General features: G+C 41.4%; 1 protein-coding gene across 1 annotated transcript in view; it reads right to left on the reverse strand.

The window, feature by feature from the left end:
• The window catches only part of Snd1 (staphylococcal nuclease and tudor domain containing 1), a 391,069-nt gene that overhangs the window by 344,212 nt on the left and 31,859 nt on the right, over nt 1-14,998 (reverse strand). The window contains exons 3-9 of the mRNA XM_034518746.3: nt 13,660-13,780; nt 10,500-10,578; nt 8,130-8,290; nt 7,347-7,438; nt 6,645-6,803; nt 5,329-5,435; nt 2,857-2,947 (exon numbers count right to left, since the gene is read on the reverse strand). Of these exons, the coding sequence (XP_034374637.1) occupies nt 2,857-2,947; nt 5,329-5,435; nt 6,645-6,803; nt 7,347-7,438; nt 8,130-8,290; nt 10,500-10,578; nt 13,660-13,780 (810 nt within the window). The remainder of the gene's footprint in view (nt 1-2,856; nt 2,948-5,328; nt 5,436-6,644; nt 6,804-7,346; nt 7,439-8,129; nt 8,291-10,499; nt 10,579-13,659; nt 13,781-14,998) is intronic.

The raw sequence follows: 14,998 nt of genomic DNA on the forward strand, positions 1-14,998 counted from the left end.
TTACAAAAAAGAGAAAATAACAAATAAATCTTGTATTCAGAGGTATGAAAGAGCCAACTGTTCAAAGTGGTTGACATGGACAAGCATGGTGTCATATGCCTGTAAATGAAGCACTTAAAAAGGTACGGGCAGAAGGTTCAGAAGTTCAGAATCACTACAATGGACTTTGTTTCAAATGAACAAAGCGGCTGCCAATCTCCAGTGACGTGATGAACTTGTAACAGAATACTGTTTCCTTTTGGAGGTTCCTCTGGTTCTTCATGAAAAATCTCACCTGGATCATGTTCATCTCAAGCTCCTCCCGTCACACCAGTGCTCTCTGAGCAAGATGAGTGTGGTACAGGGTGAGCATGTGAAGTTTGGATCCTTGCTTCCCAGACGATGGTACTAATGTGGAAGACGGTGGAACCCTTGCAATGTGTCATTTAATTGGCAGGTGTAGGTCACTAGTGTTGGGCCTTGAAGGTTATTTGGTGGTTCAAATCTGATCTGAACCCTCTGCTTCCTGATCCAGCCCCTTGTGCAGAGTTCTGCCACATGTTACTAACTCCATGGTGACATGCCTTCCCAGCCATCACAACATCACTCAAAAAAAAAAAAAAAAAAAAAAAATTACTCCTCTCTTAAATTGTTCCCATGAGATATTTGGTCATGACAATGAAAAAGGTACAGAATACAATTTGTATAAAACTAGGACCATCAGATTTTATGTAAAGAGCCAGATAATAGACACCACACAATAGTCTTTTTCTGTATAAAATGCACAGTCGTGCACTACTGAAGGTGGTGCCACACTTGACCTAGGGGCCGTGGTTGGCCAACACTGACATGGGCAATGAACAGCCTCATGTAGAAGCAAAGCTCACACAACACTTGAAGAATGCGTGTTCTGCTTACCTTCTCTGTGCTCTACTCCTGTTTTACATACAAAAATGATACTCAAAAAATTTTCAAATTCAAAAAAGCATAAAATCATTTTTCTATCCACAAATATTTTTCTAAATGGGCTTCCATTAAATGATCTAAATTTGGGGCTGGAGAGATGTCTCAGCAGTCAAGAGCACTGACTGCTCTTCCAGAGGTTCCCGAGTTCAATTCCCAGCAACCACATGGTGGCTCACAACCATCTGAAATGGGATCTGATGCCCTCTTCTAATGGGCCTGAAGACAGTTACAGTGTACTCATATACAGAAAATAAGTAATTCTTTTTTAAAAAATGATCTACATTTACATCAACACTCTAGAGAAATCATTATCCTTCATAAACCTCACTTTAGCAATGTAATAAGTAAAACTTAATTGTAGTGAGTCAGACATTGTGTTGAAAAAACAAAACCCAGAGAACAAGGAATCCTGGATTTAAAAAGTGGAAGAGATGTTGCGATAACCACTTCTTCCTTTTCAAGTTGACAACATACTCATATTTAAACTAAACATGTGCCTGTAATCCCAGTATGGTGAGGCAGAGGCAGGACAATGGCTAGTTAAAGGCTAACATGAAAAACACAGTGAGGCCATCCCAGATAGACAGACAGACAGACAGGATGAAAGGCTCATCATTTACTTCTTTAGAATTCTTTCTTCACTAGCAATTAGCAGTTAGTCCCCCCATCAGTAGGATCTGCAAAACAGAGCAGGTCAGGGGAACATCTCTAAGTCTCACCTACATCACTGGTACCACAACCTCTCAGGAATGTTAGCGAACTGAACATCTATTTCCCTGCTGAGTGGATGACCATCCTTTGTGAGGTACACGCTTACTATAGGACATGGTAGTACAACTAAATGAGCTTCAAGATGGCAAAGCAGCCCATGTCCAAGTGCACAGCAGCACATTCCTCAGAAAAAGGAAGCAGAGAGCCACTGTGTTCTACCTCAAGATATGGAGGATGCACTGGCAACTCCGTCCCCACGGACAAACACTGCTCACATCCACTACAGAGAGTGCCTGCCATCCTCTAACAGCTACTTAGACGCCTGCTAAGGAGGGAGGGGCCAGCTGAGCTCCGAAACCTATTACTTTCCACATGGAAAGAGAGGAGAGGCAGAGAGGAAGGGGGCAGGAAGAGAGAGAAAAGAAGGGGAGAGAGGAGGAGGAGAAAATAACATCCATCAGCCAATGCCTCCGAGTCTTCATAAAGATTTTACATTTATAGGATAGTTTGGGGATTTCTCAAGCTGACAGTGCCACCTAGTGACTTTCCAACCTTAATTCATGGTTAACTGATAGAGACATTCAATGTCCATCCACAAAGATGGCTCATTAACCAGATTTTGCCTAAATAGACAAAATTTTCCGTGCCTCTTAGCAAAGGCAAAATAACACTGAAAATTTCATACAATTTAGGAACTCAAGGAACTCTGCCCTCTGAATCCTTAAAAAGAAAATCTTTTTCTCACTACTAGTGATATAACCACTTAATCTACTAAACAGCTCTAGTTCCCTAGGAAGCAAGCAATCCACCCCCAACACACATCAGCCAGTAAAGAATTCAAGCCAGAGAAAATATTGTAACCACAAGAGTTCCAGAGAAAACGAAAAGAAAGCTCAGGACACAGGGAATCCCTAGTGCCAGTTGCAAAGCAAAGCAAATAAAATATATCTCAGATATGAGAGCTATTTTGAGCTAGCAATGCCCACAGCATTAATCCATGAACTTATAATGAACTTGTGCTAATTTACCATCACACACACACACACACACACACACACACACACACACACACACACACACACAGTGGAGACTTCTCTTGAAAGGGCAGAGAGCTACAGCACTTCTAGTTGCTCAGATCCTTGTATCATCACTGGTCTGGCAACGTCCACTCTGCATACCACCATGCTGAGAATGACTCACCTTGGCAACAAACTGCTTGTCCTTTTGGTCCAAATTAGCAGTGGGAGGCACATAGTCTCTCCATATTCTCAGCCTGCGCTCCTTGGCAAACCTGGCAACGAAAAAAGGATGCAAGATCATTCACAGACCAGGCCACTGTGCTTGAATCCAGCACCATCGTGAGAGAAGTTAGAGCAGAGAATCCTACTTCCCAAGCCTGTGGAAAGAGCCAGAGAAGAAAGACCAGAGTCAACACAGAACAAAGCCTGACTACAAATACAAAGTACACAGAAAATAGAAATAAGAGAGGCCCGGTAGTGGTACATGCCTTTAATCTCAGCACTTGTGAGGAAGAAGCAGGTGGATATTTGTGAGCTCAAGGCCAGTCTGGTCTACAAACTGAGTTTCAGGATAGCCTAGGCTACACAGAACAATCCTGTCTCAAAAAACAAAACTAAACAAACAAACAAAAACGCACAACACGAGGTGCATGTACATAGTAAACTTATGAATGGCCAACTGAGACCCTGGTGTGCCACTGTCAGAGGACTAGTCCACCTAAGTGGTTAGTTAACTCTGGCTTATCTAGAATCTTCTGAGTGAGTCCTCTAACACAGAGCAATTATTTTTTTAGAGAAGAAAATACACATGAAAACAGTCTTTAAGAATCATAGACCTGCCTGATTACCATTTGAATTGTAAAAGGGTTATCAGCTATCAGATTCAATTCAGAAAATATCAACATAAGGTATCTAAAGTGTACTTGGAAAAATAGACAAAATCTGCAGACTTTCACTAATAAAAGTTCAAAAACCATGTTGTAAGGAATAAATTTCAAAATACTAAGCAAAGTAGATTATTTTCTGAGTCAGACCAAGAGTGGAGATTGAATATGTGTAATGATTAAAAAAAAAAAAAATCAATGAGCAGCTGTCTTAAACTGTTCATGACTAAGTGGATGCATGTGCAGTGGGGGAGAGAGAACGATGCTTTCTGAGAGCAGTTCTGTGACCGTCCTTCTAGGCATTACTGAAACAGAAAAAGACAAAGAAGGATGCAGGATGCAGGAGCTGTAAAATACAGAAAGCATTTCCATGAAAAGCACGGAATTGTATCCATAATGCAAGTAGCTCGGACATGCAATGCAAAACGGCAGACAAGCAACCATACATTGAGATGACGATTTGCACTCTCTGGTCTAAGCCTGTTTTACAGTGACTCTCTTAAAAAAAAAAAAAAAAAAAAAAAAACACAACAACAAAAAAACACTCTATAATCTTGTACAGCTATTAGAAACATAAATATTATTCTAATTGTACTCGATTTCTTCAAAGACAAGCTGGAACTTAAAAAAACGTCAAGAAAATTTATCAGCCAAAATAATAACTTAGAACAGTAACAAGTAGAAAATAGAAGTTTCTGAACCAAAGCAAGCAAAAAAGAAATTGAGCATCACAGAATAATAAGTAGGTGAAGTGCCTCATCTACAAGACCATTATATCTTTCCAATTTAATTATGGTACAATACACAACTTTTGAAAAATTAACCAATCCCTATGGCTTTTCATCAAACAATATACAGTTGTCAGATATATCCTATCAAGTGTCCCAGATTAAAATATGTTTCCAGAAAAACTTACAAATGTCTGCTTATAGGCACAGGAGGATGTAAATAAAAGTCCTCAGAAAACGCCTAACAAGTATTAGAATCATTCTATTTTTTCTCACCTGTACAGACACATGAATGGCAAAAAACAAATTAGCAAAAACCACTGTAATTTTAAGATTCTGAGCTAAGGTTCCATGCCAGGAAGCTAATTTGTCACAACTAATTTCCACTTTGCTCACCACTGTCCTGGAGTTGGAGATTCAGGCTTGCATGTCATTGTTCCCCTTCAATTACTCTTGGTACCTGCTTTATTTTCAAACACATTAGGGCCATCAGCCCTAATATAGGGCCTGGTCCTAGTTTAGAACCCACCAGCTCTACCTCTCCATCATAGTTCTAAGCTTGCCTGTTTGGGAGCAGCTGATAAGCAATTCATTCCATCATTCATTTCAAACATGTAAAACTAGAACACTTGAGAGAAAAACTCGGGAAAAAAATGACTAAAAGACATTTAAGAGTAAATAAAGTAAGGAAAAATGTCAGATGGGCTGGCAAGAAGGCTCAGCAGGTAAAAGCGCTTGTCACCAAGCCTGAGGACCTGATCTCAGTCCCCAGTCCTCATGTGGTGGAAAGAAACACAAGTTGTTCTTTGTCTTCCACACACCATGGCATGGCACACTCACATACATACACTAAGCCCTTATCCCAGGCATTAAACTAACATAGACCTCAATTTTAATATGTGAGTCACTCCACAGGACAGCCCATGCTATCCTTCTCTTGGGATTTCCCAAGTTCCTTACTGAAATAAAACAGGCAATAACAGAGATGATGGCCAGCTTCTTTCACTGAAACGGTTAGCAACATGCCCTGGCGGGCCTTACCTCTCAGCTGCCCTCAGCTTTTCTGCACCCCGGGTGTAAACTGCAATTGACCAGTCCACACAGCGGGCAAAACCTTCCTTCAGGAGGAGTTCAGTGATGTTACCATTCTGAGAGACGAGGCACAAGAGAAGACAGATACAAATCACACACTGTTGCACCAAGAAATCCGTTTTCTGTTTCTGACATTGCAAACGCGGCCACCGTCTAGTGGTACTTCAATTTTTCTAACTTAGGAAAAAGTAGTTTCTCTAAGAAATCACACCTAAGACTCTGGATGTCACTCCGAGACTCCACTCAGCAGCCTTGCCCTCATGTCCCAAAAACACCCAGAAAAGCAACTCCACTTAACAGGAGCAGAATAAATGTTAGGGGCACCGAATGGAATTGACATTTCAATAGTTTTAGGGGGCAGAGGAGGATGTTAACCTGTAGAAGAGATTACACCTTATTATTCTCTCCCTCTAACAACCAGCACTTTCTCCCCTTTCCATCAGCAGAAAGCTGAAGAGCAGACTGCATAAGCCACATTTTGCCTGGTGAGTAGCAATTCATAGTCTTCTTTGACACAGAACCATCTGGCAGGCATGGCCAGAGAGTCAGCACTCCAGAAGAAACAGACATGACCTTGGCACCCTACAAACCAAGCCTCCCAGCCTTCCACAGCTGTCATCCTGGGCCTCATCTAGCTGGGAAAGTAACAGTAGATTAGCTGTGGAGTCCATCTCCATTACAATGGTGAAAATCTACTTAGTTCTCACAAAGCAAGGTCATTATTTGTGCAAGAACATCACATCTATCAACATGCACAACAGGGTCAAATTATCAACAGTCACAACTATAACAACATTAAAAAAAAAAAAAAAAAAAAAAGTAAAAGTAAAATCCCAAAAGCCAAGCTCCAGAGTTAGGAGGGAACTGTTAAAGGTCGGACTCTGGGAAATCATTTTTCCGTATGTCAGTCTCCTCCTGGTTGGTATGTCAGTACTCCAGGATAGCTGACTTCTGCACCTACATAGGAAACTCCCCAGTCCTACTCCCCAGCCTTCAACTGGCAATGGCAACTTCCAGACTCAAAGATTTCCCTTTATGAAGCCAGGAACACTTGAGATGAACTTCCTAAAAACTCAATGCACTGATTTGTGCACGACTATCTGACTAATGGTATCTGCACAGAAAAGGCTCTCATGTCAGTGGAAAATACAATTAAAACAACAACAACAAATCTGCCAAGATTTCAAACAATAGTGAACAGAGAGAATCAGTAGCAAACTGAATACATGGCCAACCCATCATCCCAGGCTATACAGCACACTCACTGGATGAAGGATGGTACCCAGAATGTTCTGATTATGGCAGCTTTCCAGAATGATCTGAACATCTCTCTGAAGCAATCGAGACTCCGTAAAAAACTTGGCTTCTGCAGCAAAGGGCTCCGGTGTTTCACTACCATCTGGTTCTCGACGAAAGGTTGGGCACTAAAGGAAAGTAAGGACGTTGAGGAATGAAGCAGAAGGGGAGAGCCAGCGGCCCCACCCACATCAGAGTTTGAAAAATTGTTCTTCTGACCATCTTTAAAACACCAGACCAATCAAGCTTTTTGTTAAAGACAAATGAAACATACCACACTGAGCATTTTAATTTCCTTTAAAACTGTCCTTTTACCAAGAGACAATGTGGCAGTTCCTTGCTTCCAATCTCTGATTTGTTTTAGACACACATGGATAGTGTATATGAATCCAATTCATATCTATGAAGCTTCAGAGCCACTCATGGCTCCTTGTCTTTATTCCTAGTTTCATATCTCCAACAGTGTGCCACATCAATCAGGCCTTGATTACTTTAAGTCTAATAGAACTGTCTCACTATGAAGCTTAAACCAAAATAAGTATGAAACAGTCTGGCCAATGGCTCCTAGAAGGAAGAAAAATATAACCGAATTCCCCAGGTAAAGAAATGTACCCATCAGCAAACACTCCCACAAACCCCAACCCACTGTGCAGCCCAGTGTGTGGTCTAACCTTAATCCCTGACAGCATGACAGTAACAAGGTAGTGATCTGGAAGGAGCAGGGCCCGGACCACACTGCCATCTCGAACATGCTCAATGATAGCTAAATGATAGAACAAACAGTTTTTGATCATTAGACAAAGTTGGTACAAGATTATAAAATGCCCAACCTACTTGCATCTAACCCATCTCCTTCCCAAAAACCTAAGCCTCTCTCACAAAAAATAGAAAAACACTGATCAATCAGAATGGTTCACAGGACTAAGTAAAGGAGAACACAGATCAAACCCGCTTCTCTGTCTACTGAACCTCCTGAGATCTCCTGCACCTCTACTCCCAAAATCTAAAATGCTCACAAAATAACTAATAACCTCATTGGTCTTGCTTATATTTTTCTAAATCTGTAGTCAGTAAGGGCCCCAAGGAGCAAAACTACATAGCATATAAATATGTCATATGTTTATATGTATGTGATATATGTTTCTCCCTCCAATTTTCAGCATTAGTCTAAGTAGCCCTGAGAGAACAAAAACTACAGTGTGCAAAATACTAACAATTTACGATCAGCAACAGTACAGGGCTAGCATCAGCAATGCACAACTGTAGTAAGCTTTGTGAACCAATTCAAAGCCCCTTCTAAAATGTCACGGTGTTCTTTAACCCATAAGGATTCCCTTTGGATACTAAATAAGCAAAAGAAAGACTCACTGGATCTTATAAACCCCAAGAATCAAAGAAAGCAAACAGAAAGAAATCGCTCTGAGTCTGTCTCTGCCTTTTCCTGCCATCCTCACCATTGACAGGCTTCTGGTGGTGTGAGTCCACAAAGTGCCTTGGGTTCTCAATGGTGTACTTGAGGTCCCGGATGGTGTGTGAACCATTCCCCTCACTCCACATCCCTTTCTTCGACGCCTTTGCTTGTTCCTCACATTCTGAAAGCCGGTTCTGCTCTGGGCTGGTACAAGAAAGGGAAACAAGTTGTGGTTAGTGGTCCACAAACAGAGCTATGTAGCTCTTCCAGTTGGTTTCTTCAGTATCTTCTCCCCTAAAAGAGACCAAGGCATTTATTTAACCAGAAGAATCACCAAAAATACAATTTACAAATTCCAAATTTGTTCCTTCAAAGAACAGATGAGATTCTAAGAGCATTTAATGAGAGACTCTACAGAACATGTAGTCCTTCTGCCAGGGAGTGGAATAGAACAAGTTAACAGCTCCAAGGGGAGCCTCTCCAGGGGGTGCAAATTCATTTAAGCATCCCAGATTCCAGAAGCCAGGCCCAGCTCAGCAGGGTATAGTGCAGGGAAGGTGACTAAGAAGCACCCTTAATGCCTTCTCCATCCACAAGCGGTGTGGGGGCAGCTGCAGGGCACAGTGCTGTCAGATAATATTGGCTCAAAATTGCTTAGGCATCCAGCACGGCCAGCTAGACAAACAGGCAGCTTGAAAATAAAGCCTCCAACTTCATCACAGGAAATCAACAGTAGACCGGCCCAAAAGGAAAAGGTAAAAGCAACAATTTCTTCTTAAGGGGGAAAGACTTAGTTCAAAAATGACCATTCACTGTCCCATCTGAGCTAATGTAGGAAGCAGGGAACTACAAGGCCTTTCTTTGCAAGACTCCTGAGACCATCCACAGCCATACACACACACTGAATTTCCTCTCCTGGTCTCTAGGAATTTCTATCTAAGCAAGCTTCACCTAACATTTCCCAAGTTGGAAACTTCTGGTCCTCTCTTCCTCCTCTTCACTCAAAACATAGCTAAAGGATTTCAGAGATGTCCAAGTTCACAGTTACCTAGATTAATAAAACTGTGGGGATGGCTTAAGTAGGAGCAAATGAAAACACTGAGAAGAGGCAGCTTTAGGTCTAGTGGGATTGGTACTTGCTCCAGTGGCAGCAGTAGAAAATGGTTACAGGGGTTTTCTTTATTCCACTTGCAAACTGAATTCAAAAAAAACAACAACACTGCAACAGTAATCATGCCAGTAATTGTCCTTAACTTAGAATGTGGCATGCTTCCAAAAACACCACCTAAAAACAAATGTCTTAATTCAACCAATTCCCACAGGCACACAACAACAATTACAGAGTCCAACAAAAGTCTCTTTACAATCAGACAGGACTGCAGGTACACAGTGAGTGGCCTGGCCCCAGAGCCTTTAAGGACAAAAAGAAGGCAAAAAGTACAACTGAGCCTCTGACTCATTCTCATCATGTGTACACGTGATGCAAATATTTATCCAAAGACTATTCTTCAGCGACTGCAGTTACAACTTACCAAGGACTTAATGGTTTAGACAGCATGTTTATAGCCTCCAAATTACTGATGGAGAATATCCCTTTTCAGAGACTAAAGTGTTGAGTAAAGTCAGCTGCAATCCACCCTACTGAGAATAGTGAACTTGAACATGATTTATGTACTAAAAGCCTTACATATGTATCTTCTAACAAGTTCACACTGCCATTGGCTAGACAAATATATTTTATCTATTAATGAAGTGTCTACACATTCAAGACCACGGACTCAGAAAAGAGAGGTTTTAGTTTTACTAATATTCAAATCCAAGCAATTGTAGCCCTGTCAATTAAACAGATTCAAAGCAGAATCTTTCTTTCCCTCCTTTATTCATTACAGTGTTCCTTGCACCTGATTTGATGTCACACATCTTTTCAGTGTCTGTCTCCCATTAGAATGCTAGCCCAGCCTAAGCCTGTTCACTACTATATTCTCTGAATAGAATATCAACTGATACACAGTTAAGGCTCGATAAATATTTGGGTTCGCTGGTTCAGAAATAGTCTGGGATTGCATATCTATGATCTAAGACCCAATAATTCATGAAAGATAGATAGATAGATAGATAGATAGATAGATAGATAGATAGATGATAGATAGATAGATAGATAGATAAGATAGATACCTAGTCTCTAAGCCCATTTTTAAAGGAGGTATACATAAATCAAAAATCATTAAGAAATGTTAAGTGACCTGACTCAAAACAATCCATGAACAAGATCTTGGAAGAAATTAAAGCACCTGAAGCTATGCATTTTGTAAGAGAGAACAGAAATGACATGAAACAAAATGGTTTATTATGGCTGCCAACCTCTTCTCTTGGTGCCTCAAAAAGGAATGTCATAAGAGAGCTGCATACTTACTTATTGGCTCTCATGCCTTCTCTCCGGGTGGCCAAGCCTTCTGCAACTAGCGACTCTGCAATGTTTTCGCCATTAGTATCTGAGGGAGAAAATTAACCACATTAGTATCTGAGGAAGGAAATGAACCACAAAGCCAAACCTGCCTCTGCCAGCAACAGCACAGAGAGGATGGACCATTTTCATCCTCACTCTTCAGGATGGGGATGCTGTGGAGAAAGGTGCTGGCAGAGATGCAGCACTGAGCTTCTCAGGAAACATCTAGTCTCCAGGATAATCTTTCTTCCCAAGATTTTGTTTCTAATTTTCTAGAGTATTCACAGGCCAAAAGCAGTCTTAGGAACCACAGGAGACTGGCATACATGGCAGGTACTGCTGTAGAATGATGAGACCCTATTACTGAACACAAACTCAGCTTCATGGCAGCTTGGAAAAGTTCTCTCAGAATTCTGTCTTTCCCTTAAAAGCAAGGCTTGCCCCACTGGTTCTTGTGAGAATGAAGTAACGCAAATCATCAATACAGTGCCAAGTCGAGAATTAGGAAGATGCAGATAAACTCATTCAGTTCATCCATCACTTTTACACCAGCAATTCCAATTCTTCTTCGTATCATATTCTAGACTCCAAAGGACACCAAGACAAGCCACCCAGCTTAAGACTAAGAGGACAGTGTCGAGGTTTTCTTTCAGAGAGCAGCCATCAGAACAGGCAAGAAAAAGATGACAAACATAAAAGTTAACCTGATTAAGGTTCCTCCTGGGTACCTGAAACATTAATTGCATTTCCATACTACTGTAAAGGCCTTTAGTCTTGGTATATCTCTTAAATCTTTGTCAGCTAAAACAATAAAGGAAGACATCTATCTTTGCAGTAATCACTGCATAAAAATCTTTAATATGGCAGAGAGCAAGCTCCCAGATAGACTATAACAGAGCAATCTGGTTGATAGGTAACATGAGCACAGAACTTCATTCGGAAAGAGTTTACCGGGTCCATTAACTACACCATTATTTCATTAAGCACTAAAAAGCCCATGTGCATACATACACACACATGCACACACCTCTAATGCCTCACCACTACAAGACCCAAATTTCAACGAAGGCAAACTGCATATTTCTTTTTCTACCAAGAAGTGTTGAGGACAATGTTTATACAAAGGACTCTCATGTTCTGCAGCTAAGCACCTGGCCCTTTGCCCTGACGTTACTGTTGAATTCAAACAGACTTCACTAATATTACTAAATGCTACAATGGTTTCCACAAAACACAAGACTTCTAGGGTGGAAAGTCAAGCCAAAATATGCAACAATGATGAAAAGTTGAGTAATGAGATGCAAAAAGTCAGAAGATAGAAAAGAATGAAGCCCAGGCCCACTACCAACAACAAAGGACAAAACTCTCAGAAATTGCCATGTTACAGAGCAGTCTGAAATGCTGAAAGTCCAGGTGTGGTTTTGAAGGAGTTTCCAGAGAGGTGTGAGAAGAGAATGTCTACTCAGTATATAAGTGGCCCCATCAGGTGGAGTCCCTGTCTACTTAAAAAAGGAAAAGAAGGAAGCTGAGTGCCAGTTTTCACTACTCTTCCTCATGACCAGAGATGAAATGTGGTCCTTCATGGTCCTGCTGCTGAGTCTTCCCCAGCCATAATGGGCTGTATATCCTTACACTGTCAAACTAAAACAAACCTTCCCTTCCTTGAGGCGCTTTCTTCAGGAAAACTAACATAGAATACTTCTCATGAAAGGAGAAAAATACATTCCCTTAGACTGAATCTTCAAAGGAAGCAACAAAATGTGATAGACAGAAAGTGAAGAAAGGTAAACATATCTATCTATAAGCCAAGGATTGCAGTCTCACCTGTTTATCTAATTATGGATAAGAGAGGCACAACTGGAGAGCATTCGGGACCTGGTAGACAACTATAGTCTCTTCAAAAGTCAGAGGAACAAGCTTTGGTGCCACACACCTGAAACCCAGCACTCGGAAGGCAGAGGCACTCTGAGTTCCAAGACAGCCTAGTCTGTATAGCAAGTTCCAGCCCTACATGAGACTTATCATCTTTCTACAGTAAGTTGTAGGCTAACCACAAGTCCTACTCCCCCACCCTCCATAAGTGCAAGGGAACTGGGCAAGATGTCACTCCCAATTCACTTTTCTAAAACTTGCACAAGCTAAGCTCAGCCTTAATGGCATGTCATTAGCTTTACCTTCTAATGCTGGCCTCAAGTCAACACTGACTATCAAACAGATAACCTAAGTTGCTATGGTATTAGGAAGTCTTCTAATTAACCACAGAAAGCTTAATAAGGAGAAAAATCTGCTCTAAAACTATCCATATATGTCTAGCTATTGTCTACAAAACGCTTTCATTGTCCCAATGCCCACTCAAAACACTATCCTCAAGATTTACACTCTCTGTATCCAATTCAAAAGACCACAACTTCTAATATCCTATGAATCATTTGACCTAGCTAAACAGTTCAGTGTTTATGTGCACACACACACACACACACACACACACACACACACACACGAGTGTGCTCAAAGTTAATGATGATATACACCATGTCAAATCTAGTTGCTTTAAATATCTTAAAGCTATCTCTCAAAAGCTTACAGATGAAAAAACTAGGGCCTATAAAGAGGCAAAAGATAAAAGGAATAGGAAAGTCAGAATTCTAACCTCATCTATCCAATTCCAAAGCCTGTTTTCATTCTATTTTATTTCAAACCATGAGACAGATTTTTAAAAATAACAACTGTCCCCAAACAAATCTTTTCCTAAAGAGTCCCCAGAAAGAGGAGAAAAGCCACGAGATAGGAGAATGCAGAATTCAATATAAGAAATCTATAGGAATTCAATTAGCACTCTGACCCCAGAACAAGGAGCTGTTGAGTGGCCTCTATGAGAAGAATGCTGCAGTAAACCACGGGCCCTACACCAAGCCACGAAAGCCCAGTGGGGAACAGGGACCAGGCAGCTCTAGGTGTGCCTCTGTTCTTCCATGCACAAGCCCACCAATAATTCCCATACAACCCCCACCGACTGTCCTAGAGTGATGACCACAGGGGCCCACGGTGGCCTTCTGCCACATAAAAACTGGTCCTTGGATCAACTATCGGCTCCAAGACAAACAAGTCCACTCTTCTTGCTGCTCACCTTTCCCAAGGTAGATCATCCCATACTCTCGTCCCTGGGGAGTCTTGTTTTCTATTGTGAAACAGACTTCCTTCCCAATCAGTTTCTTTCGAAGAAACTCTCGAGCAGGAAATGCCCAGGGCTGAAAGACAAAACAGAACAAGTGTTACAGAAAAACTGCTTTCTCCAGACCCCAGCCAGCATCAAAGCAACTTCAGGTCTTCAATAAAAATATTTAGACACCTATCTCAATTTTGCTAGGCTAAAGACATGAAGAAAAAAAAATACACAACCAACTGCACACTGAGGGCCTCCTAAAAAAAACCATCTAGCAGTTGGATTAAGTAGCATGGGCCCTAAACCAGGCCTCAGCGCTTCCCAGACACCCCCAGTAGCACTCTCCTCACACTCTGGCTGGGTTATGGCTTACTTTTGTACAATATTTGCCAACGTTTTTATAGCACTTAGCACATGCCAGCCAGTGCTCTGACTACTTTCCATAGATCATTCCAGTCCCTGAAATGGGAAGCCCCTCCAGGAACCACCTAGCAGCGGAACATCATAAATAACTACTACCGCATCTGCTGTCTCCTTCCAGTTTATAAGGCACTTACTTTCCCTAATGCTAGTTCAAGGCAGAGCTGGCACAGTGGCAAGCTTTTAGTGCTGGCACTATTTGGGAGTGAATCTCTGCTCCAGCAGGAGCCTTATTTATGCCATTTCCACCACCATTTCAAGGACAGCAATAAAGTTTAGAGAGCAGTCCCCCAAATGTTTCTTCTTCTACTTCTACTCTGGTCTGAAACCTGGAATTTGGCCAGTGAAATGGCTTATCAGGTAAAAGCTCTTGCTGCACAAACCTGACAGCCTGAATCCAATTCCCAACCCCATCTTGCAAAGAGAGGACAGATGCCTGAAAGCATTCCTCTGGCCTCTACATGCACATACATACATACATACATACATACATACACACACACACACACACAGAGAGAGAGAGAGAGAGAGAGAGAGAGAAAGATTTTTTTAAATATTTAAAAATGATAGAATCTAGCACCTTATGAATGCCATGATGGTCCTTCCTATTCACTCACTCAGGAAAGACACAAGCAGTGGCGCACATCCCATAATAGGAAATAGAGCCTCCGTGTGAACAAGATAATGCACAAATGGATGGTCTTGTCCACCTTACAACAGCTAGGATGGTTCAGGTCTGTCCAACCCATAGCCTGTATGTAGCTGATGATGGCTATAAATGCTGCCCAGTGGAAAACAGTAAACTCATGTGAGACTCAGATTTTTTTCATGTGTATGTGACTTTTTCCTGATTGCAGGTTCTCAAGTGTTTACTTTGCAGATG

The sequence above is a fragment of the Arvicanthis niloticus genome, chromosome 15 (genome assembly GCF_011762505.2).
Source record: "Arvicanthis niloticus isolate mArvNil1 chromosome 15, mArvNil1.pat.X, whole genome shotgun sequence".
Classification (NCBI taxonomy): domain Eukaryota; kingdom Metazoa; phylum Chordata; class Mammalia; order Rodentia; family Muridae; genus Arvicanthis; species Arvicanthis niloticus.